The sequence below is a fragment of the Bos grunniens genome, chromosome 10 (genome assembly GCF_055505025.1).
Source record: "Bos grunniens cultivar Pamir isolate PY7600 chromosome 10, Bosgru_T2T1.0, whole genome shotgun sequence".
Lineage (NCBI taxonomy): Eukaryota > Metazoa > Chordata > Mammalia > Artiodactyla > Bovidae > Bos > Bos grunniens.
In genome coordinates, this window is record NC_141174.1 from 345,803 (window position 1) to 369,903 (window position 24,101).

A 24,101-nucleotide genomic window follows, 5' to 3' on the forward strand; every position below is an offset into this window, starting at 1 on the left:
AAATAGTCAAAGCTATGGTTTTTCCAGTAGTCATGTATGGATGTGCTGCTGCTAAGTCGCTTCAGTCGTGTCCAACTCTGTGCGACCACACAGACGACAGCCCACCAGGCTCCCCCGTCCCTGGGATTCTCCAGGCAAGAACACTGGAGTGGGGTGCCATTTCCTTCTCCAATGCATGAAAATGCAAGTGAAGTCGCTCAGTCCTGTCGGACTCTTCACGACCCCATGCACTGCAGCCTACCAGGCTCCTCCGTCCATGGGATTTTCCAGGCAAGAGTGCTATCGCCTTTGGACTATATAAAGAAAGCGGAGCACCGAAGAATTGATGCTTTTGAACGGTGGTGTTGGAGAAGACAATCTTGAGAGTCCCTGAAACTGCAAGGATATCCAACCAGTTCAGCCTAAAGGAGATCAGTCCTGGGTGTTCATTGGAAGGACTGATGTTGAAGCTGAAACGCCAATACTTTGGCCACCTGATGCAAAGAGCTGAGTCATTTGAAAAGACCCTAATGCTGGGAAGATTGAGGTCTGGAGGAGAAGGGGACGACAGAGGATGAGATGGTTGGATGACATCACTGACTCAATGGACAAGAATTTGGGTAAACTCCGGGAGTTGGTGATAGACAGCGAGGCCTGGTGTGCTGCAGTCCATGGGGTCGCAGAGAGTCGGACGCGACTGAGCTGAACTGAAGAAGTGGATACAGAGGCAGGGGCTGGCCTCAGTAGATGGGCGGCAGCAAGGGTGAGAGCAGAGGGTGACATAACATTGAAAATAGTTGCCACGTCCCTCTTCAACCGCTAACGAAGACCTCCAACTTTCTCTCCCTGAAACAAACTAAGACTTGCTTTCGCTGGGGTGGGCGGCGCCGGGGGTCACGATGCGGGGAGCAGGTCGGCGCATCGCGCAGGCGCACGACGCGACGGGAGGTGGGGGTCAGGAGGCGGGGAGCGGGTCGGCGCACTGCGCAGGCGTACGACGCGGCGGGGGGTTGGGGGGGGTGTCACGAGGCGGAGACCGGGTCGGGAGCAGCGCGCAGGCGCGGGGCGCGGGACTCGGCACGCGGGCCGGAAGGGGCGGTGGGCCAGGATGGCTGCGGAGCAGGGCGCGCTGCCCGTTTTGTTGGTGCCGGTCCCCGCCGAGGCCGTAGGGCGACTGGGGTCTCGGGCGCAGCTGCACAGAGAGCAGGCGGCCCTGGGGAGTCTGACGGCCGCAGGCAGCCTTCACGTACTTCCCTTGGCGCCGGGCGGCCGAGGCGGGGGCGACTGCCGCCTGGAAGGCTGTTTTCGGCAGTAAGAGCTGCGGCCGGGCCGGGCGGTGAAGGGAGCGCGCCTCTTGGCCTGGGGGCGGCGGGAGCGGAGTGACGGCGGGGCGCCCGCCTGAGGCGGGCCCGGCCCCCTCAGAGCCGCACGGCGGTCGTGTTCCCCTTTTCCGTTCCCGGTGGGCGGAGACCGCACCCAGATTCTCCGCACTCGGGGGTTGTAGGAGTCCCTGTTTGGGCTCTGAGCTTTTTTATTCGTTCTACAGAGTTTGATTTCTCGTCACCGTGCTCTACCCCACGCCCATTTTCTTCAGTTAAATTTGTTGAAGACGCCAGCTGGGGGGCATCGTCTCATTTCCATTGTCGTGTTGTTATTCTAATGCGGGATACAGATAGCTGTTTCCTTCACTTTTGAGCTTACTCTCCCCGCTCCCCTCTGAAGGATAGATAGAGCCTGCATTTTCTACTCATTAATGTATTTTCCTAACAAGTGCTTATTATGCGCGCTGCTCGTTACCTAGGAGTAGTGCCTGAAAGGTGTAGTCAGACAGTTCTTAATACACGTGGTGCTGTGTGGTCGGTAAGACAGAAAAACAATTTCAGTCGTCTGTAACTCTTACGTTTTATATCGTTAAGTTTGAGAGTGCCATCCGAGGCTTTGGACTCTTTAATAAAACGTTTTAGAAATGTTTCTTTACGGCTTTAGTAGCCAAATAGTCTTGGAATCTCCAGGTCGTACAACAGTGCCTCACAGTAGAGAGTCGTTTGGTAAATCCCTGAATGCTTCAGTGGGTTTCATGTTTTCTTTACTCCTAGTCTCTAGCTGCTAGGAAAAGGATTCTCTCTCGTTAAGTTAGTTGATTCAGCATTATTAAGTACCGATGAACACAGTCCTGTAAAGAGAGGAATGAGTCAGAGATCCTAATAGAAGATAAGCAGAACTGACATGAAATAATTGGGGGCTTATGTAAACTAATGCAGATTAGTGGGAGGAAGAGCATGGAAGACAAGGTTTTAGCTTTTTTTTTTTTTAACTGAATTAAGTTTTAATTCGAGTAATTCATAGGGTAAAAATAAGGACAAATTTATAGGGTACAGAGTTTGCTTCCTATTTTTCTGCCAGTGGGGCTTCCCTGATAGCTCAGTTTGTAAAGAAGCCGCCTGCAATGCCAGGAGAGTCGGACACGACTTTCCCTTTTCTGCCATAATCGCATGTTGGTAGACTATACCGATATACAGGGTCTTTTGTGTATATTGTTGAATCATTGTGCATTCTGTAATCTGTTCCGTGAAAAATCTGTCTTTCCACGTGGCAATATGGTCCCATGTGCTAATGATGTTACTCGTTTCACTGTATTTTGCTTTTAAATATATTTTAATTTGTTTATCCATTTCCATATTTAACATTTTCAGACTTCAGTGTAAACAGTCAGGTATTGGCTGTTTATGAAACATCATTCTAGGTATAAAGACAAAAATACAAAATGTCAATATTTTTTCTCTGACATAGCACCAAGTTCACTGTTTTTAGATATAAAACATTTCTTTTGTGGAAAAAAGCTTTTTTTAAAAAAAGGAACTTTATCAGCATGGTAGCTTCATCTGCATTGTTTTCAAAATCTGGGCTTTTTTATTTTTAAATGTAACAATTTAATTTGAAGCTGTAGCATTAATAGTCTTTTTCCATCCTTGTTAGTCGTGTTGGTATGTTGACTTTGTACTGCGTTATATATTTTATAACTGCACTGCCCCATATGCTAGCCATTAGCCACATGTGACTTAAAATTGAAAATTTAGTTCCTCGGTTGCACTCACTGAGCATATTTCAAGTGCTCAGTAGCCCCATGTGGCAGTTGGCTGCTGTATTGGACCTTGGAGATTCGTAGAACACTTCCATCTCATGGAAAGTTCTGTTGGATAGAGCTATTCTGTGATATGCCTCTTTAAAGTCTATAAATGCAATAATCACTTTTTTAAAAAGTGATTGAAAGCATTTATGTTAGCAGAACATTTTTTGTTTATTGTGAAGACCATCTCTTATAAATAATAGACATTCGGTTATTGAAACTTATCCTTGATCATGACAGTTTCTTTAAGCATATCATCAGTCTGGATTTAGGATGAAATGGAATAAGAGCAGCCACCATTTCTTGCTCTTTGCCCCCTCTTCACCACCCACTCCTGTATTCTTGTGTTGCCCTGAAGGATGTTGAGGGGAAAGAAGTGAGAAGGGAAGGAGAAAGGGAAAAGGGGCTGAAATCTAGAGCAGTTTACATTCCCTTAGGTTGTGTATAGAATGAATGCTCTTAGGTGAACCAAAAAGTTCTCTCCTCTTTCTGCCATTTTACCCTCACCATTGTGGGTAAGTATTATTGTGGATGTAGAATATAATCATAGTCTAAACTTTTTCCGTAGGTTTGTGTGGGAGGATTCTCATCACAGCGGGACACCAAACAACAAGCCCAGACTGCTTGCTCTTACTGAAAATTATGAACTGCTCATCTGTGAATTTAATTTGGAACATGGAAGATGTGATGCAACCATTTTATATAGCTATAGTGAAGAGACATTGCAGAAGCTTGTTGAAGATCAAAATATCAGTAAGTATTTGCAGGTAGTCTTGCAGCATGTTTGAATCTGTATTACTATGTAATTTTATATATTTCAGGAACAGTTCTTACAGAGGTAAAATCAGGGAGGGATATTTGCCCTGTCTAGTACAGTAGGCACTAGTTACACGAGGCTGTTAATGTAGTTAATATGAATTAATGTGTCCTTCAAATGTCAAGTACACATTCCAGATTTGAAAACTTGGTACTAAAAAGTAAAATATCTCATTAATAGTTTTTGTATTAATTACATGTTGATGTTTTGAAGATGAGGTAAATAATAAAATTAGTTTTACCTGTGTTTTTTTTTTTTTTTTTTTTTCAGTGCAGTTACTGGAAAATTTAAAATTATACATGTGGCTCACTTTTGTGGCTGATGTTATATTTCTCTTGGTTAATCTGCTGATCTGGACTGGTCACAGAGCTGTTTGCTACATCCTATCCTGAGGGCTTCAGGGAGCAGAAATCAAAGCACTCAGGCATTTATTTTTAAGGCTGTAGCATTCTTGCCACCCTGCTTATGTTTCTTCTTTTCCTTTTAAAAAAAAGAGTCTGTGATGGTTCTTCTGGGGTCTCGTGGGTAAGAACCTTTTTTAATCATGTGGGTTTTTAAATTACACTCTGGCCAGAAACAGAAGGCACAGAGAGATCGTAGGTCATCTTCATTCATTCCCTCACCTACCTTCCAGTGACCACTTGCTTAGCTGAGTTTGATCAGTAATTGTCTAGAGTTGGACTAAGATAAATGCTGATTCTTTTTTGTTTCATCTGTTTGTGTTAACAGCACCAAATTTACCAGTTGTAAAATTGTGACCAGTGAGTTTGATGTAATATCCTTTTGTTTTATAGGTATTTCCTTATTATCTTTGAGGATTCTGTCATTTCACAACAACACATCATTATTGTTCATCAACAAATGTGTTGTCTTACATGTTATGTTTCCTGAAAGAGATGCTGAGATTAGGGTACTCAGCTGTTGCACATTACCCTTACCTGCGCAGGCAGTGGACAGGATTATTGACACGCAGCTCTGCAGAGGAATTCTCTTTGTTTTGAGTAGTTTAGGCTGGATCTGTATCCTTTTTGGTAAAGATGTTGATGTCGGTGGGAGGAGAATACCTAGGAAAATGAGCCTTTTTAGGCTTTTAAGTTTAGGGACTGGCTTATAGGTGGAATGGTTAATTTCTCAGTAAACCTTTCGGAGAAAAAGCTCTTCATGAACTTCAGATACTCAGCTGCATTGCTTTATATTCCATTCAGATATTTTTCAGTTTATAAATATACATTTTTTCATAGTCATAACCATCTAGCTTATCTATGTTTTTAAATTGGGTATATTCTGTATTACCCATTTATTTAAAATATTATTTATTAAATATCAGTTTTGTGCTTGTTCCAGGAGGGATTTAGATGACTGCTTATGATGTAATACACTCATTTTCGTGTATGAGTATAATCTTATCTCTTACTGCCTCTAATGCTTCTGTCGTATTAGGAAATCATATTGTTTGCATAACCGTTTTTTTAAGTTTGTTTTTGGAAACTGTCACAGATTTTTTTTTGTCCTTAGATTCGTAGGTCACCAGCAGAATTATATTAAAAATTATTTGAAGATTATTTGAAGAACGACCCTTATAGTAGTGTTTTTGGAACTTTTATTTCATTTTTTTTCTATTTTACATATATCGTTTGTGTGCATGCATACTCAGTCATGTCTGACTCTTTGTGACCGCATGGACTGTAGCCTGCTAGGTTCCTCTGTCCATGGGATTCTCCAGGCAAGAATACTGAAATGGTTTGCCATTTCCTCCTCCAGGGGATCTTCCCAACCCAGAGATCAAACACGTGTCTCCTGCATTGTAGGCTGATTCTTTACCACTGAGCCACCATGGTAGTGACCAAATAGTAGTATTTTATATGTATCATAGTCTGTATTAAAATTTCTTTTGTAAAAATACAGGTTATTGTATTATAAAAAATGTTACAGAATATTGGATTAACTTTGTTTTTGTTGCCAGGTTACAGAAATGCACTGTCCGACACGGTAGGCAGTAGGCATGTGTGGCTGTTGGACACTTGAAACTGGCTAGTGTGACTGAGAAACTGAATTCTTAGTTGTATTTAATTACTTTAACATCCGATACTTGATTCAGTTATTGGAGAACTTTAGAGTATGTTTGGAACGACTTGGCTGTTCCAAGTTATTAAATATAAATTTTTGTAGTCTAAATACAGATCAAATAATTGCAATGAAAATTGTCCCAATTGAAATGTGCTATAAGTATAAAATAACTCAGTTTGAACAATTTCGAAAAAATATGTAAAATGTATCAATGTTTATATTAATTACATGTAGAGATAATATTTTGGATATACTGGGTTAAATAATGTATTAAAATTAGGTTCACTGGTTTCTTTTTACTTTTTTAATAAGGCTGCTAGAAAATTTACAATGACAAATGTGCCTCGCGCTGTTTCTTTTGAACAGCACAGTTGCAGAACTCTAGTGGAAAATGTTCGTGATGTCTTGAGGGCTGGCACAGAGTGGAGATTGAGCGAGCACTGTTGAATAAACTCTGCCAGGTTGTTTATTGGGTCACTAAAGTCATAGTCACCTGGTTAACATGATGGGTTCTTTAATGTCCATTCTCCTGTTATTATACCTACAAGGTTGGAACGATGAAGTCTGTAACTCTGTCCTGTTCTGTGTTTTAAGTGTTTGGGCATACTTAAGACTGACATTTTCTCTAACTCTTAACTCAAAGACATTTTTGACATTGTGGATGGTAAACAAGTAGCTCATGTGGATTTAGCACTTGCTCAAGAAGATATGTGTAATGAGCAGCAACAGGAGCCAGCCAAGAGTTCTTCATTTACTTCACTGAAAGTGTCTCAGGACCTGGATGTTGTAGTGGTCGTGGGCTTCTCCAATACTGCAGTTGCTCTTAACTTGACTTTGTACTTCAGGTATGTAGATTACTTCCTTCTCTAATTTGAGGTAAATAATTAGAGCCAAAAAGAGGTTAAAAAATGTACTTGTTAGCCTTTTTTTTTCCCCTTTCTTTTAACCAGTTTTCTTCCTTTATCTACATTCTAGGTACTACATAGTGAGCTTGTTACTATATAAAAATATGTACAGATGACCACTGGCTATTTTTTATTTCTGGATGCATATTGAAGTTTTTATTTTGATTTATATTTATATTATAGATAGCTTATGTCATCATATGTAAAAAGTAACCGAGCACAATTTTAAAAACTCTTAGCTATTATAGTAATCTCCTCACTTCTTTCCAATGCCAGAGCAGAAGAAAAATGGGATTTACCCTGTTAGAATTTTATCTTATGTGGCTTATGGTCCTGGCCGCCTATGGGATCCACCTTTTTCCAATCTTAGGATGTTCTCAGGTGTTTCCTGTGGAGGGCCCACACCGGCAACTTTCTGAATATATTAGTGAAAATTGAGTACTTCTGTGTGTAGCTTTTTGATTTAGAAATTCTAGTTGCTTCTCATCTTATGTTGGAAGGGAACATGTTTGTATCTGATTGTGCATACCCATGTACACAGCACCTGTTTATTGCAACTTGCAAGTAGGCTAATCAACATTTATGACTTTCAGAATTAAGGGACATTTCAAGCCATTAGGATTTTTGGTCCTAGTTTAATGTGAATGAAATAAACATATCCTTGAGTAATTGGGAATGTACTTCGATGAGTTAATTTCATCCTCACATATCAGCCAGAACGTCTTACTAGTGTGGTTTTTTGTTTTTAGTGGCTTTTTAACGTATTTTTTAGAATTTTTAAGCCGGGATGATTATCACATTTTCAGGTTGTATGCTTGTGTATCAGTAGGCCATTTTCACTGACTGAAATATATCTTGTATATGTAGAGTTACCTCCTAATCAGATTCCTTGGTAAACAGTTTAACAGGTGAAGAGGAAGGAAAACCCACTTGCCTCCCCTGATCCTTGAGTGCAGGGTTCTGCTCCTCGGGATGTTTTGGCAGCACCCCAAGAGAACCCTGAAGGGGGCACCAGGCACATTCCTTGGGACAGATTCCTTTGAACTCGGCCACTGTAACATCAGCCAGTGAAGAACTCCTGCTCCCTTCCCTATAGTCAGTTTGGGGATCTGTCCTGTCCATCTAAATGAACAGTCTCTCTCTATTTGTTAATTATCTACGTGAGTGCTCTTTAATTAATATAACTTCTCGAGGAACTTGACCCTATATTTTGTAAGTACACTATGAAATCTAAAAGTATTTTTTCCATTCCTGCCTCCAGCTCTAGTTCTTTCCCACCATAAGGAATATCAGCCACCCCTTTTCATTTTATCAAGTCCTGTTCCCGCTCTGAGATCCACCTCTTTTATGAAGTCATTCCTTACTAAAATCCCTTCCACTTGTAAATTTCTGCTCATTTTATACTTTTTCTTCTCTTTGAACTTCTTTGGCACTTTTTGCTTTGAACTACAGTTTAGCACTTAATTGTATAGTCTTTCATTACTTCCCTAATTTTTTGTGTTTCCTATAGAGTTTGTAAGCTCATGTAAGCTCCACATGATTTGTTCGTTCAATTTGCTGTCAGTAACTTTTTCTTCCAGTTTACCTTAGCTGTCCATTCTCGTAGTCATACCCTGGGCTTTGTCAGTATATGAAACTATTCCTCCCCTAAATCACTTTTCCACACATCCCACTCTGACCACAACTTCCTGAACTACATCTTGCTTACTGAGGTACCCCCACTTCTCTCGTCTGGCTTCACTGGAATTTCCATACACTGACATCACGAGTGACGACTGCATCTCCCTCTGTCTTCACGTCCCTCTTTATAGTGTAGATTCTGTGACCTGTCATTGTGTTCACTTTTTTGAATGCGCCCTAAACTCTTGATCCTGCTGTGTGATAGCACTTGGTCTAACACATTTTTTAATTCTGTCTTATTCCCTGCATCCACACAACTGAGCACTTGTGAGAACACCACAAATAAAAATTGATACCACTAAAAGTTCACACTCATGCCTTATGTGGTCTCTTATGTTGCCTGGAAACTTTACAGTGATATTTTTCATGAGTCCTTTTTTTTGGCAGCAATGTTTTAAACATCCGTTTTTCTCAAACCTTTATTCATCTCTTTACCCTCAACTGTTCTTGGATGACTTTACCTCCTACTTTATAAAGGAAGTAGACCCTGTCTCACGGGAGCTCCTTCTGTTTCTCACATGAAATTCCTCACTTCCCTGCACGCGTCTTCTCCATATTCTGCCCTGTTACAGGAAAGGGGTTTCCTGTTCCCATGCAGGCCCATCCCTCTGCGTGTGCTCTGAATCCCATTCTTTCCTCCTCCTCGGGGACCATTTTCTGTTTCCTGTCTTTTCTAGATCTCCAGCCTCTTAAGTATTAGATCCATGTCCATCTAATCACCAGGTCCTAGTCATTCTAGGTCCTGAGGGCTTCCTGAATCTTTTCCACTTTTCTTAACTTCTTTGTCATCACTTTGATCCATGCTGCTGTCATCACTTATCTGAATTAGCTTACCAGCCTCGTAATTGGTCTCTGTTCTTCCCCGCTCAAATTCACCCTCTACGGAGTAGCCAAAGTGATGTTGTTTAAATGCATATCTTTTCAGAGTGTAGGCAGGTATGAACATGTGGGGACAGAGTACATATCTTTTGTTGGCGGGGGAACTGCTTTCTCCACAGATCATATTTCTTCACTTGTCACCCTGCTTTCTCTAACATCATGTCCTTGACAAATGCAAGTCACGCTGTTACCTTCAAATTGTTGAAATGGTTAATAACTTAACTGAGTGCTCAGGGGGTTACGTACATCCCGGTCTCACACAGCCACTCCTCTGTGTCTTATCATATGGCTTCTCTGCTTAAACCCCTTGTCTAGCTTCTTTCCTCCTTCCCCAAGATGAAAGCTAACAATCCTTAGTAGCCCATAAAGCCTGACCCCATTTGTCTCTTGCAAAGCTCTCCAGCCTCATGTTACATACACTCTGCATCTACACCTGCATTCATACTTTGCTTTCCTAGCTATTAAGTATTTCCCTGGTCTCAGCCTAAATCTCACTTTGTGGTGGTGGGTGATTAAACACCTGGGGTTATGTCACATTCACCTGGTTCAAATCCAGCTGCACTGTTTCTCTGAGCCTCAGTTTCTATAGCTACAAAACTGGCGTATATTTACCTCATAAGGTTGTTGAAAAATTCAAATACATTAGTTCAGGTAAAAGTTTTTAGTTTCACATATTCAGTGCAGTAGATAATACATGCTCTTGTCTCTTCATAAAACTAACTTCCCTTAAGGGTAAAAATTTTTTTAATTCATGTAATTGACATATAATGTTACATTGTTAGCTTCATATACACAACATAGTTTTATTAGTGTGTCTAAAGCAATGGAGGTGAGGCGTCTAGGTCAGGGAAACTTACTGTCTGTACTCTTTCTGCTCTGTAACACCTCCACCCTGTTTTCCTTTCCATTTTTAACAAGAGAGGCAATAACATGGATTTGGGTTTGACCATCATTTTTTACCATGACTATTGTTTTCAAAACATAGGCAATATCCAGGACATCTGTTATGTGAAAAAACTCTACAAGACAGCCCTATTGAAGGTCCCAAGGGGATAGATGAAGATGATCCTGTTAATTCTGACTACAACATGAAACTGACCAAGTTTTCCTTCCGAATTGATAGGTACAGAAACCTCCTTTTTAGATTTACTTTATTATTTTCATTTTTGTGTGTGTGTGAGGCTGACACTGTACCTTCTCACTTAAGTCTTTACAGAGCAGATACTTTTACTTCCCTAAGTGCATCTTTGCTTGGTTTAGTGCCTCACTTACTGCCTTCCACTGTCACAGACATGAGTTCTGTCCTATCTCCCAGGTCTTGGAAAGCCCAGCTGTCATCATTGAATGAAACAATAAAGAGCTCCAAGCTGGGAGGTTCCTGCTGTGCTCCGTGGTTCCAGGATATTTCGCATCTGGAGTCCCCTGAATCTGGTAACCGCAGTACCAGTGTGTCAGACTGGGCCTTCATTCCACAGGATGTGACATGTAGCCCATGTAATTTTCCACAGAAAGGCCCTGCCAGGACCAGTGATCCAGGAAGAGTGTGGAAAAGGATGCACATCAGGGAACAGGAGGAGCCCCTTGAGCTTACTTGTGTGTCTGTGACAGGCTTCACTGCACTGTTTACTTGGGCAGGGGAAAGCACAGGCTGGACCATTGTCCTGTGGGACTTGGAAACCCAGAGCACGCAGTGTTTTTCACTGGGCAAAAAATGTATTCCTGTAGACAGTGGTGGAGTCCAGCAGCTGTGCCTCGTCTTGACAGGTAAGGACATCTTGTAACAGGTTGAAATCCACGCGGAGGGCTGTCCTAATGCCAGTTTTACTTCTGCTGCCTGAGTGGTGGTGGTGCCTGCTCGCACCTCTAAACCTAGGCTTTGATGGAGAAAATTCGGTGTTACTCTTAGTACTGTTGTCTATGTGTTTGATTTTTAGTTAAGATTAATTCTGCTCAGCTAAATGCTTAGGATACTAAGTCAGAAAGAGTTTAAGGAAGGTTGGTTTTTAACCTAGCAAGTCTTTCACAGGACTTCAGTCTGTGTAGGCAGAGGTTGCAAGCTCGTAGCTCATGGACTGTGTATGAACTCAGATTTATTTTGTTTGGCCTGCACTACCTAAACTTCTAAAAAGTTTTTGAAAGTTTAGTTGTGGAGTCATGTCCGACTCTTTGTGACTCCATGGACTGTAGCCTACCAGGCTCCTCTCTCCACATGATTTTTTAAGCAAGAGTACTGGAGTGGGTTGCCATTTCCTTCTCCAGAGGATCTTCCCAACCCAAGAATCGAACATGGATATTCCACATTGTAGGCCGATGTTTTACCATCTGAGCCACCAGGAAAGTCCAGGCTTTTAAAAGACATTTTATTTATTATAAGCATGTAAAATTAGAGGATTTCACACAATCTGGCAGTTTAGTTGTTACTGAAAAATTAAAAGATTTGGCCTACTGGCCTTCATCCCTCCTCCAATTTATGGATTGAAGCCAAATTTCAGTGGCCTTAGATGGGCCAGTTCCTTTCAGGTTGTTTTGTTTTGGTTTTGTTTTTCAATTTTTTTTTTTTTTTTTTTTTTTTAGGTTACGTTTTCTTGTACTTCTCTCCCCACCTGCTTGGCTCCCATAGGTATTTGGGTTTGGTGTGTCAGATATATGTTGATTCAGCATTTATCCCATAATTTCCTGTAAAGCTACTGAGTGTTCTGATTGAACTGTGTGTTTCTTCTTCAGTATCTCAATTTTGGTAATCACGTATTTCTGTGTATCAGAGCGTGCTATTAATTGCTTTATTTTGGTAAAGGTTCCAGGTATTGATTGTGCAAGATATAATTTTTTACATTATACAAAATGCAATTATACAAGATTATACAGGATACAGTTAAGACAGTATTGATTGTGCAAGATTGTACAAAGTAGGTTTAGTGCTATTTCATAGGATTCATTGTTCTTATGAGAATTTGTCTCGTGTTTACTGTTTTGAAAATTGAAATTATTCTTTGAAAAATTATGATGAATGTATTAATTGAGGTCATTAGTTACCAGTACCCAATAAACATTAGTAATTACAGTACTGAAGTATTGAGTAGTTAGAAATTAATTCCTGTCATAACACTAAAACCTAAGTCCTAATAATTTATTAAAGCTGACTTTTTGTCTTGTAGAAAGTGGACTCTCTCTGATTTTGTTTGGTTTGACTCAAGAGGAATTTTTAAATAGGCTGATGATCCACGGAAGTGCCAGTACTGTGGACTCTCTTTGTCATCTCAATGGTTGGGGGCGGTGTTCCATCCCCATACATGCGCTAGAGGTAACAGAATTTAGTGTCTGTAGTATGATGAGGTTCGATTATTTTCTGTTGTTTACTCTTATACGGCCAAAGAGTTGGGAGATAACATGCAACCTAGCAACAAAAGGTGCATTGCCTTTACCCATCCATTTGCCTAGTTTTGGCTGTTTCATTACCCTAATTCTGCTTAGCAATTTACCCTTTTTGGCTTTGAAGTAACATAATGAACACTATTTAAGAAAGAAATCTGACTGTGGCTCAGATCATGAACCCCTTATTGCCAAATTCAGACTTAAATAGAAGAAAGTAGGGAAAACCATTAGACCATTCAGGTATGACCTAAATCAAACCCCTACAATTATATAGTGGAAGTGACAAATAGATTCAAGGGAATAGATCTGAAGACAGAGTGCCTGATGAACTGTGGACAGAGGCTCATGGTGTTGTATAGGAGTCAGGGATCAAGACCATCCCCAAGAAAAAGAAATGCAAAAAAGCAAAATGGCTGTCTGAGGACGCCTTACAAATACCTGTGAAAAGAAGAGAAGTGAAAAGCAAAGGAGAAAAGGAAAGATATTTCCAAAGAATAGCAAGGAGAGAGATAAGAAAGCCTTCCTTAGTGATCAGTGCAAAGAAAAAGGAAAACAGCAGAATGGGAGATACCAAAGGAACATTTCATGCAAAGATGGGCACAATAAAGGACAGAAATGGTATGGACCTGACAGAAGCCGAAGATGTTAAGAAGAGATGGCAAGAATACACAGAAGAACTGTACAAAAACATATTCACTACCTAGATAATCAAGATGGTATGATCACTCATCTAGAGCCAGACATCCTGGAATGTGAAGTCAAGTGGGCCTTAGAAAGCATCTCTACAAATAAAGCTAGTGGAAGTGATGGAATTCCAGTTGAGCTATTTCAAATCCTAAAAGATGATGCTGTGAAAGCACTGCACTCAATATGCCAGCAAATTTGGAAAACTCAGCAGTGGCCACAGGACTGGAAAAGGTCAGTTTTCATTCCAATCCCAAAGAAAGGCAATGCCAAAGAGTGCTCAAACTACCGCACAATTGCACTCATCTCACACGCTAGTAAAGTAATGCTCAAAATTCTCCAAGCTAAGCTTCAGTAATGAACCGTGAACTTGCAGATGTTCAAACTGGTTTTAGAAAAGGCAGAGGAACCAGAGATCAAATTGCCAACATCCGCTGGATCATGGAAAAAGCAAGAGAGATCCAGAAAAACATCTATTTCTGCTTTATTGACTATGCCAAAACCTTTGACTGTGTGGATCATAATAAACTGGAAAATTCTGAAAGAGATGGGAATACCAGACCACCTGACCTGCCTCTTGAGAAACTTGTATGCAGGTCAGGAAGCAACAGTTAGAACTGGACATGGAACAGTAGACTGGTTCCAGATAGAGAACGGAGTACGTCAAGGCTGTACATTGTCATCCTGCTTATTTAATTTATATGCAGAGTACATCATGAGAAACGCTGGGCTGGAAGAAGCACAAGCTGGAATCTAGATTGCCGGGAGAAATATCAATAACCTCAGATATGCAGATGACACCACCCTTATGGCAGAAAGTGAAGAACTAAAGAGCCTCTTGATGAAAGAGGAGAGTGAAAAAGGTGGCTTAAAACTCAACATTCAGAAAACAAAGATCATGGCATCTGGTCCCATCACTTCATAGGGAACAGTGTCAGACTTTATTTTTTTGGGCTCCAAAATCACTGCAGATGGTGACTGCAGCCATGAAATTAAAAGACGCTTGCTCCTTGGAGGGAAAGGAATGACCAACCTAGATGGTATAAGAAAAAGCAGAGACGTTACTTTGCCAACAATGGTCTGTCTAGTCAAGGCTATGGTTTTTCCAGTGGTCATGTATGGATGTGAGAGTTGGACTGTAAAGACAGCTGAGCACTGAAGAATTGATTCTTTTGAACTGTGGTGTTGGAGAAGACTCTTGAGAGTCCCTTGGACTGCAAGGATATACAACCAGTCCATCCTAAAGGAGATCAGTCCTGAATATTCATTGGAAGGACTGAAGCTGAAGCTGAAACTCCGATACTTTGGCCACCTGATGCGAAGAACTGACTCATTTGAAAAGACCCTGATGCTGGGAAAGATTGAAGGCGTGAGGAGAAGGGGACGACAGAGGATGGGATGGTTGGATGGCATCACCAACTCAATGGACATGAATTTGGGGAAACTCCAGGAGATGGTGAAGGACAGGAAGACCTGGCGTGCTACAGTCCATGGGGTCACGAAGAGTGGGACATGACTGAGCAACTGAATTGAACTGAACTAAAGAAAGAAAAAGTTACAAAAGATGGAGGCAACAATAAGCTAATGAGAATAAATGCAGTGGAATCAAGCCATGGGAAGCTCAAGCAGGAGTGAGCACTCATTCCTGCTTTATCTTCCCCACCACTCTTATCCTGCTGTTGTAGTGACATACCTGAATTTATACAGCATTTTTTAGTTCACCCACTCCAGTATTGTCTGGGAAAGCCTATGGATAGAGGAGCCTGGTGGGCTACAGTCCATGGAGTTGCAAGAGTCAGACAGGACTTTAGGGACTAAGCAGCAACAATGTAGTTCACACTCTCTGTGCATCCTCTAAATTGTGCTAAAATAACCACAGGTGACAGTTGGTAAGTTTGTATTCATGTCATTTTACTGATGAAAAACTCAAAACCATTGCGTGGTCCATAGCTGTACTAATATGGCAGGAGCCAGAATCAAACTCGGGGCACTTTCTACTATACCACATGGAAAGGTTGAAAACTAGAAGTTAATAAAGTTACATACCAGACTCATCTTTTAGTGGCAGGTTTATTGAGATATAATTCACATACCATAACATCACCTGTCTATGGGTAGGAGTATCATTCACTTACGAGGGGTTTTTAGTATGTTCAGACTTGTACCACCATCCGCTCTGTCTAGTGTTTTCACTGTCTCACTTTTTTCACCCCAGTAGCAGTCACTCCCGACTCTGCACACACTCTCGTTTCCACACACTGATCTGCTCTGTCTGTGGCCTTTGGGGATGGCTTCTTTCACTTCGCTTGTCTTCAGAGTCCATCCCTGTAGCATATGTCAGGACTTTGAGTAGCTTTGCATTATGTGGGTATAGCACATATTTGTAATCCATTCATCATCAATAGACATTCAGGTGGCTTTTCCTTTTTTGCTATTAAGAATTCTTCTACTATGAAAAGTGGTGTACTAGTTTTTGTTATCACTGTTATTTTTTTGTTTCTCCTGGTAGTAGAGTTAGCAAGTTACTTAACTTTTTGAAGAACCACCAAACTGTTTTCCCCAGTGGCTGCACTATTGAACATTCCCAGAGTAAGGTAAAGGAGTTCCGATAGCTCCAGATCCACTTGTTTTGTCCAGTTTTGTTGTATCATAACCATCCTAGTGACTGTGAAGGCAACATGACGTGTTATCTCATTGTAGTTTATACTTGCGTTTTCCTAATGACTAGTGTGTTGATCAGTTTTCATGTGCTTTTTGGCCGTTTGTATTATATGTCTCTTTGGAGAAATGTCTACTTAAATCCTTTGTTCATTTTGTAATTGAGTGATTTGTCTTTATTGTTGTGTTCTAAGGGTTCTTTACATATTCTAGATACTAGACCCTTATGAGATGTCTGACCTACAGATATTTTATCCTATTCTATGGGTTTTACTTCCAGCGTTTTTGATGGTGTCCTTTGAAACATAAGTATGTAATTTTGATGAAGTTAGTTTACCTGTTTTAGGGAGTTTTGTTTTTCAGTTACTTGTGCTTTTGGTGTCATATCTTAAGTAACCAATGCCTATTCTGTGAGGTCATGAAAATTTACTTTTATAAAGTTATGAGTTTTATTGTTTTAGTTTTTTCATCTGATTCTTTGATGTATTTTGATTAATTTTTATATATGGTAAGTGGAAAGGACCCAAGCTCATTCTTTTGGATGTAGATTTTCAGTGACCAGTACCGTTTATTGAAAGACTTATCTTCATGTACTACAAAATATTTATTATAGAGAATTTAAGAATGGGAAAAAAAAATTAGTCTCTTATAAATCTGTTATCCCAAAGTAATCATGTTTACTCTTGGGTTATTTCCTATAGTTATTTTTTCTAAATATTAATGTTAATAATCAGGTGCTAGCTCATTTTCTTACCTATAGATAAAAACTATTATTATTTCCATTTTACAGTTGAGGGAACATAGAGGTTAGGAATCCTAATTCAGATGTACTTGGATTGTAACTGGTAGTGCCAGGGTTTGAACCCAAGCAGTGTGACTGCAGAGCCTCTGCCCTTAGACGTTGTGTGTCCATGTAGTAAGTTTAATTAGGATTAGGTGGTATTACAGCATTGTTTTGGCCTTAATCTCCCACAGCATACAAAGGAGTTACTTTGTTGAGACTCAGGTATAGCCTACTAAACACTCAGTTTTCATAAATGTTCCTTGTGAAAGTTGAATGTGCATTTTCCAGTTGTCACAGTGTTCTTTCATCAGAAGTAGTTAGAATTTTCATACTTGGCTCAGTTTATCTTAATCTCTTTGAGTCTTTGGGTAATTCAGCTCACTATTTCTCTTTTCAGGTAGGTCTAATCTGGTATTCAATATATCCGCTGAGTATCTAGTTTCAATTTTTATTTATTTATTATTTCTAGAATTACTATTTGGTCATTATTTTTAAATATGTTATTTTGAAACTTTTCAAATTTATAGAAAAATTGTAAAAGTTATAAAATGAAAATCCATTTATCTCTTTTCTGTTTACCAACTGTTAACCTTTTGCCACTGGAGAAGGAAATGGCAGTCCACTCTAGTATCCTTGCCTGGAGAATCCCGTGGACAGAGGGGCTTGCCAGGCTGCAGTCCATGGGGTCACACAGAGTCGGGACACTGAGTGACTGACAAAACAGTTTGCCACGGTTGTTCTGACTGTATGTTACTTACTTTTGCTGAACTATTTGAAAGTTGCCAACTTGGTAACTGTTGGCAGCCGTATTCTTCCTTAAGCACACACAGTTCAGTTCTTCCTTTCACTGTGTAGTGTGAAGTCAGGGTCTGTTTCTTGTCTCCCTCAGGGAAGTCTCTTTCTTCTTTTCTTTTCCTCCGCACATAACTTTGACCAGTACTTCCCACCCAGCCTGCCTGGCCTCGTACCCAGAACTCACCCCTTGGATTCTCAGTGTTGCCCCCAGACCAGCAGCATCACATCTTCTGGAGATTTATTAGAGATGCAGATTTTCAGGCTCCACCCCAGACTTAGGAAATCAGAATCTCTGGGGACTGGACTCAGTGGCCCACGTTTGAACAGGCTCTCCAGGTGATTTCTTCAGTGCAGTGCTTTAGCCTCAGCGTGGCAAACTTCTGTCCAGGGCCAGAGACCCCAGGCAGGTTTCTGTTATAACTACTCAGATGTGCCATTGTAGCCATTGACAGTGTGTAAGTGGATGGATGTGGCTGTGTTCCTATAAAACAAAGACAGGCAGGAACTGAATTTGGTTGGTTCGTCCTATTTTTCAACCCCTGCTTCAGGCCATCAGAAATTTATTTTTAATTCTGAGGATTTTTCTCACTTTCTTTTCAGTTCAACTGAGCATTTAAAGATATAAACACACACACACACACACGCACCATCATTGACCCTTGAACAGCATGGATTTGAGCTGCACGGGTCCACCTGTACCGGGATTTTTTTCAGTAGTGAGTACCACAGTACTACGCAATCCAAGGCAGGTTGACTACATGGGTGTGAAACCTCTTATTCAGGGGGAGGGCTGTAGAGTCATACATGGGTTTTCCACTGTGTAGGAGGGTCAGCGTCCCTAACCCCCTAGTTGTTCAAGGGTCAACTGTATATATAATTTTAAATCTATGATTTTTAAGTGTTCTTTATAGAACAGTTTCCTCAGATTCCTAGTTAGAAACAGAAGTCTGTATTTAGCCTGCTTTTTCAGTTTAACTTTGTATTAATCTGCTATAATATTTTAACTCAAATAGATTGTAACTTAACTGTGAGGGTGATCCCCAGGTACCTAGCTTTGAATGGTTTTAGAATTACAAAATGGGTGGGAAGATACCCTGGAGGAGCGGCAGGCGATTTACTCCAATATTCTTTTCTGGAGAATCCCATGGATTCTCCTGGTAGGCTATAGCCCATTGGGTTGCAAAGAGTTGGACGTGACTGAAGCGGCTTAGCATTCAGCACGCACAGAGCTAGAAGTGTTTTCTTTTCTAACCTCCTGTTTCTGCTGAAGCAGAGACTGTTGCTCCAAAAAGTTACAGAGACTTGCCCTAGATTACACAGTCGTCGTCAGAATCTGCACTAGAACTCAGGTACTCCTACAAGATAAAGATAGCCTTGTATCTCTGTTAGTGCATTAAATTGTAAAGTTTTAAAAAACTTGTATCCCAACTTTTTTTTCGTATTGTAATTTTTTCCCGATCTCCTCCCATTTCAGGCAGGAATAGAAAATCATCAGCTGGACACAGTAGATTTCTTTTTAAAGAGCAAAGAAAATCTTTTGACTCCATCCTCAAAATCTTCTGTACCTGATCAGTTTGATCACTTTGCATCCCATTTATATTTAAAACGTAAGTGGAATGAAGGCTTCTACATTTGTATTTATCATTTTTCCTTTTTAATCACTTTCAAATTATTGTTATGTTTTCTGATGACTTATTTACTAGCCAGGACTCAGTCATAATGTTTTGTCTCCTTTCTGGACTCTTGAGAGAATTGTAAGAATCTGTAAATGCTCTCATTATACTTTGAATATTAATTATTCATATGCTGTACTGTGCTTTGTATTTTTAGTATGCAAGGAAGAGATGATCCTTGAAATTTAAGAGCATTTTATTCAAAAGAAAATAAAATTCATTTGTGAAATTCCCCACTCCTGCAGCTGTCTGAGGTATATAGTGACAGTGCAGCTGGCTTAGTTTTCATCCTGACTTTGCTTTTGCTACGTTACCAAGTCTTCTTTTTAAGACTTTGGCTTTCATTGTTAATAAACAGGAGCTCTGCTTTTATTCTTCAGCCAGATAGTCGTTGCAAGTCCTCTCTTTGGAGGGACAGGGTAAAAAATGTATTTTCCCATGTACATAAAGTTTTATAATTTGCTTTTTTTCCACTTGATAATGTATTACAGACATCTTCCTTGATAACAATAGGTGTACTATTTATGGTGGCACAGAATTTCATTATATGGGCTGTGCCATAGTTTCCCCAACCAAACTCCTGTTGCACATTTAGATTGATTCTAATTTTTGCTATTGTTGGCAATGTGCTATAAATGCTATGTGTTTGTATAATTTCACATATGTACAATTATTGGGATTAATTTCTACCAGTTTATACTCTTTTTTAGTGGAGAAAAGAGCAGCCTACCCTTTCAGTCAGGGTAATATTGGTTCTCACTTGCAGTGTGAATTGACATTCTCTTGTTTTGAGTGCAGAGTTTGCCCTCCTCCCTCTTGAACTGCTAACTTTTTTTTATGCTGCACTTTTTTTTTTTTTTTTTTTTAAGTCTGCTTAAATTTATAGAGAAAAGCCTGGTTTGTGGTGTTGAGGGGAACTCCAGTAGCAACTGTATGGTCATTACTCCCTTCTGCTGTTTGGTGGTCAGTGATTACTCTTCCCTCCACTCACACCTGCACTGCTCTGCCCTAAAAGGTGGGGATAGATCTGGAAATAAGCATAGGATTAGCTTTTCCTGCTCTTTTGGTAAAACCCATGTTTCCCATCATTCTCACACAGATGCAGTTCTAGAGGTGGGGCCGATGCTGGAATGAGCAGGCAGCATTTTATTTGCAGCTGGCAAACAGAAGATTCAGGGGCCTCCATCCTTGCCTTCACCTGTATGTTTAAGAGAATGGTTTTGGAATCAGCAGATTTACATTCAAATTTGTTCTCTGCCACTCATGCTCAGATTAGCTTGGACAAGTTACTTATCCTCTTGAAACCTCAGTGTCTTCATCTGTGGAAAGAGGGATGTAATACCTACCTCTCTGGTCATTAAATGGAATAAGTGAGATAGCATTTATAAAACACCAAGTACAGTATTTAAAATAGAGTAGTGGTCATCAAAATCCTAGTTACTAGTAATACCAGTAAATAATGACTAGTGATAAATAGAGTCCCGGAAATTTGCAGGAAATAAGACTTCATGAAAGTTTTGTGAGCTTTTTGAGAGTAAGACATTGGTCTTTGTCTTATGTTTTAAGGTATTGGAGCATAGTATTTTTGGATAGGTTAATTTTATTGGGAGTGTCCTGGTGGTCTTCATAGTCCTTTCTTTGGTTTTTCCTCAGATGTGGAAGAGCTGACACCAGCATTGGATTTACTTTGCTCAGCAATTAGAGAAAATGATTCTGAGACCCAAAGCAAACACTTTTCAGAACAGTTACTTAACCTTACACTATCTTTTCTTAACAAACAAATAAAGGAGCTTTTTATTCACATTGAAGGTAAGAAAGCAGGAAATAAAGGGACAATTATCCTACCCTTATGTCAGGACAGAGATGTAAGTGATCCTATTGCACGAAAGGGCATAAGCCAGCGGAGTGCCATTTGCTAAGTTCAGTGTGTAATTGAGTGAGTGAAATGGGTTCTAATCCTGGGAAATTTGGCAGGAAGAACTAATCATTTTGAAGGGGGTTATATTAAAACATGGGGATACTTGTAAATAGGAAAAAAGATCAGATTTTTTTGTTTGATCTGAAAACACTGTTTGAATTTTGCCATTTTGTAAACTTCATTATGGTTATATAGCTCATGGTGAATTATTTCTCTCTCTCTGCTCTCACACACACACACACACTCATACTCTTTATGTATGAAATTGGCACATTGGTGTTTTCCATAGAGCTAGATGAACATCTACAGAAAGGAGTGGACATTTTGACCAGCTACATTGATGAACTTCGAACCTTCATGATAAAGTTTCCCTGGAAGCTAACAGATGCTATAGATGAATATGATGTAAATGAAAATGTCCCCAAAGTAAAGGAGAGCAATATATGGGAGAAACTCAGTGTTGAGGTAAATATGAGTAATAATCACTTCTTCTATTTTTCAGATTCAGAGAATCTGAGAAAATGATAGAAGAAATAGAATTTAAAATCTGTATACTTGTTGGTTCATCCATATTGTAACATGTGATAGTATTAATTTTCCTTCTTTTTTTTTGGCCACACTTGTAGCATGCAGGATCTTAGTTCCTCACCCCAGGATCAATCCTGCCCCCTTCCCACCCCCGACAGTAAAAGCTCAGAGTCTTGACCACTGAACCGCCAGGGAAATCCCTAGAATCTGTATATTTGTGATTCAGAGTCTTTGGAAAGGCTTTTAGGTTTTATAGATTTTTGGATCTCTGAGTACAACTTCAAATACATGTTTACAAGTTTCATTTATTTAATTCAGAATACAGATAGGCACCTTCTTTATGCCAGATCTGCCCATTTGGATCCAGTGAGAAACACCCAACCCCAAACTCATCGTGAACTAGCACTCCTTCAATATCTAGGACATGGTACTTTGGACTTGTCCGTTCTGCCTGACGTTTGAATGAATCACATTGCTGCTGGTGATTCGATCTTAGGAAAGTTATGACATTATATAGTTGGAAGTATATTCAGTTCAATTCCTATCTCAGATTCTAGTTAAGATATTTTGCCAGTTAGATTTTCTATACTCATCAACTTGGCTTTCTTTTTATAGTAGAAGTTTATACAACCAAACTGTGATGCCCTCTTTTTGACTAGGGAGTGGAAGAATTCTTCTAATCTCTTGGAGGATGTTGGCATTGAAAAGACCAAGGCCAGAGTAGCCTAACCCCGATGGTCCACACTGATAGGGTGTGAAAGCACTGCGGTTGAGGTTGTGCCTCTCAGGGTACAAGGGCGGGGAAGCGCCTGGTGTGACTGCTCTTGCTGTCTCTCAATCATTCTCTAACCAAAAATTACTTCATTTTCCTTCCACTCTCTTAGGGTTCTCTCTTCCAGTCTCCTTCACTGGTTTCATTTCTCGTTTTTCCCATTTTCAATGTGTTCCAAGGTTTCATCTATGGCCTTCTGCTCTTTTTACTCATAATCACTGATTTTTAATTTGGGGGGAGGTTACAGTCCACTTCGATGAAAGCTGTGGACTCTGTCTCCAAAAACATGCATGCCAGTGTGTGTGTGCCAATGTGTGTGTGTCCTTTCTAAAATATATGTATCTTCCAAATACATCTGTATGATTTTATCATCCTAGCTTTTAAGATCCTTCAGTGGCTCTGCATAAGTTTCAGGATAAAACCCATGTCACACACACCATGCCATTATGATGGAGATTCTACTTTTCTTTCATGTTGCATTTGCTACTCTCTTCAGCCTTTTCTCTAGTTACATTAAGTACTTTCGAGTTCTCTGAAGGCTTGATACTGTTTCTTGCCCTTATGCCTCTGCATATTAAATATTCTCTGTTTTTGGAAGTCTGTTTTGGAAGTTCTTTTCTCATTAAACATACATCACACTTACTTGTCTTTAAAACTTTTACTTCATCGGTCAGCTCTACTAGGAACCCTTTTCTTTTTTCTTCATTTCTCTTGTTTAGATATTCCTCTTCTGAACTCCCCTCTCGAGCCCTGGAAATGCCTGTGTCACCCCCTTATCATGCAGTTCTATAATCTGTGCTTTATTTGCGTTTCTTCCACTAGTCCAAAAGCTCCTGGAGAGCAGAGTCTGTATCTTGGTCAATTCATATCCCCTTCCAAGCCCCAAATCTAGTAGTGGATTTTCAGTAAAATTCTCTTATTGAGGTAGTCAGTAAATACATAAGTCCCTTGTTGATAAACATATTAAGGTAATAAAAAGGAACTCAAAAGGCAGATGTTTTTCTTCCTTTTCCTAGGAAGTTATTGCCAATGCCATTTTAAACAACAAAATACCAGAGGCACAAACTTTCTTCAGGATTAACAGTCATTCTGCTCAAAGACTTGAGGAGTTGATTAGAATAGGCCTAGATTTGGTCTTTGACAGTTTGAAAAAGAACAACATGGAGGAAGCCTCTGAGCTTTTGAAGAATATGGTAAGTGGCAAAATTTGTTTGTCCGATCATAAAGTTGCTAATGAAAGAAATTCTCTTCTGTGTTTAGTACAGTGTCTGGCTGTTAGGAAAACTGCTTTGTATTCGTAGTCATGTCACAGGACTGAGAAGTGTGTGTGGCTTTTCCTGGGAAATCATGACAACAGTACTGAGAAACCTTTAGTGCCAAGACCTTTCTGGAAGAGATTCTTGGTTAGAATTTCCACCATTTGTTCTCTATTAGATTTGGTACTTTGGTTAGAAGGGGAAACG

General features: G+C 40.1%; 1 protein-coding gene across 5 annotated transcripts in view; it reads left to right on the forward strand.

Moving 5' to 3' along the window:
• Positions 1–526: 526 nt before the first annotated feature.
• The window catches only part of SPG11 (SPG11 vesicle trafficking associated, spatacsin), a 77,206-nt gene continuing 53,631 nt past the window's right edge, over positions 527–24,101 (forward strand). For 3 of the 5 annotated variants that reach the window (XR_015133796.1, XM_086319085.1, XM_086319086.1), the window contains exons 1-11: positions 966–1,290; positions 3,675–3,859; positions 4,718–4,942; positions 6,634–6,835; positions 10,440–10,577; positions 10,770–11,218; positions 12,610–12,755; positions 19,222–19,354; positions 21,074–21,229; positions 21,628–21,803; positions 23,655–23,831. Coding sequence is in view for 4 of the 5 variants with exons in the window: in XM_086319085.1 (XP_086175211.1) it covers positions 1,088–1,290; positions 3,675–3,859; positions 4,718–4,942; positions 6,634–6,835; positions 10,440–10,577; positions 10,770–11,218; positions 12,610–12,755; positions 19,222–19,354; positions 21,074–21,229; positions 21,628–21,803; positions 23,655–23,831 (2,190 nt within the window). In the remaining variant the exon portion in view is untranslated. Of the gene's footprint in view, positions 743–965; positions 1,291–3,674; positions 3,860–4,717; positions 4,943–6,633; positions 6,836–10,439; positions 10,578–10,769; positions 11,219–12,609; positions 12,756–19,221; positions 19,355–21,073; positions 21,230–21,627; positions 21,804–23,654; positions 23,832–24,101 lie in introns of those variants that run through there. The other 2 variants (XM_086319087.1, XM_086319088.1) reach the window with 2 other exon arrangements.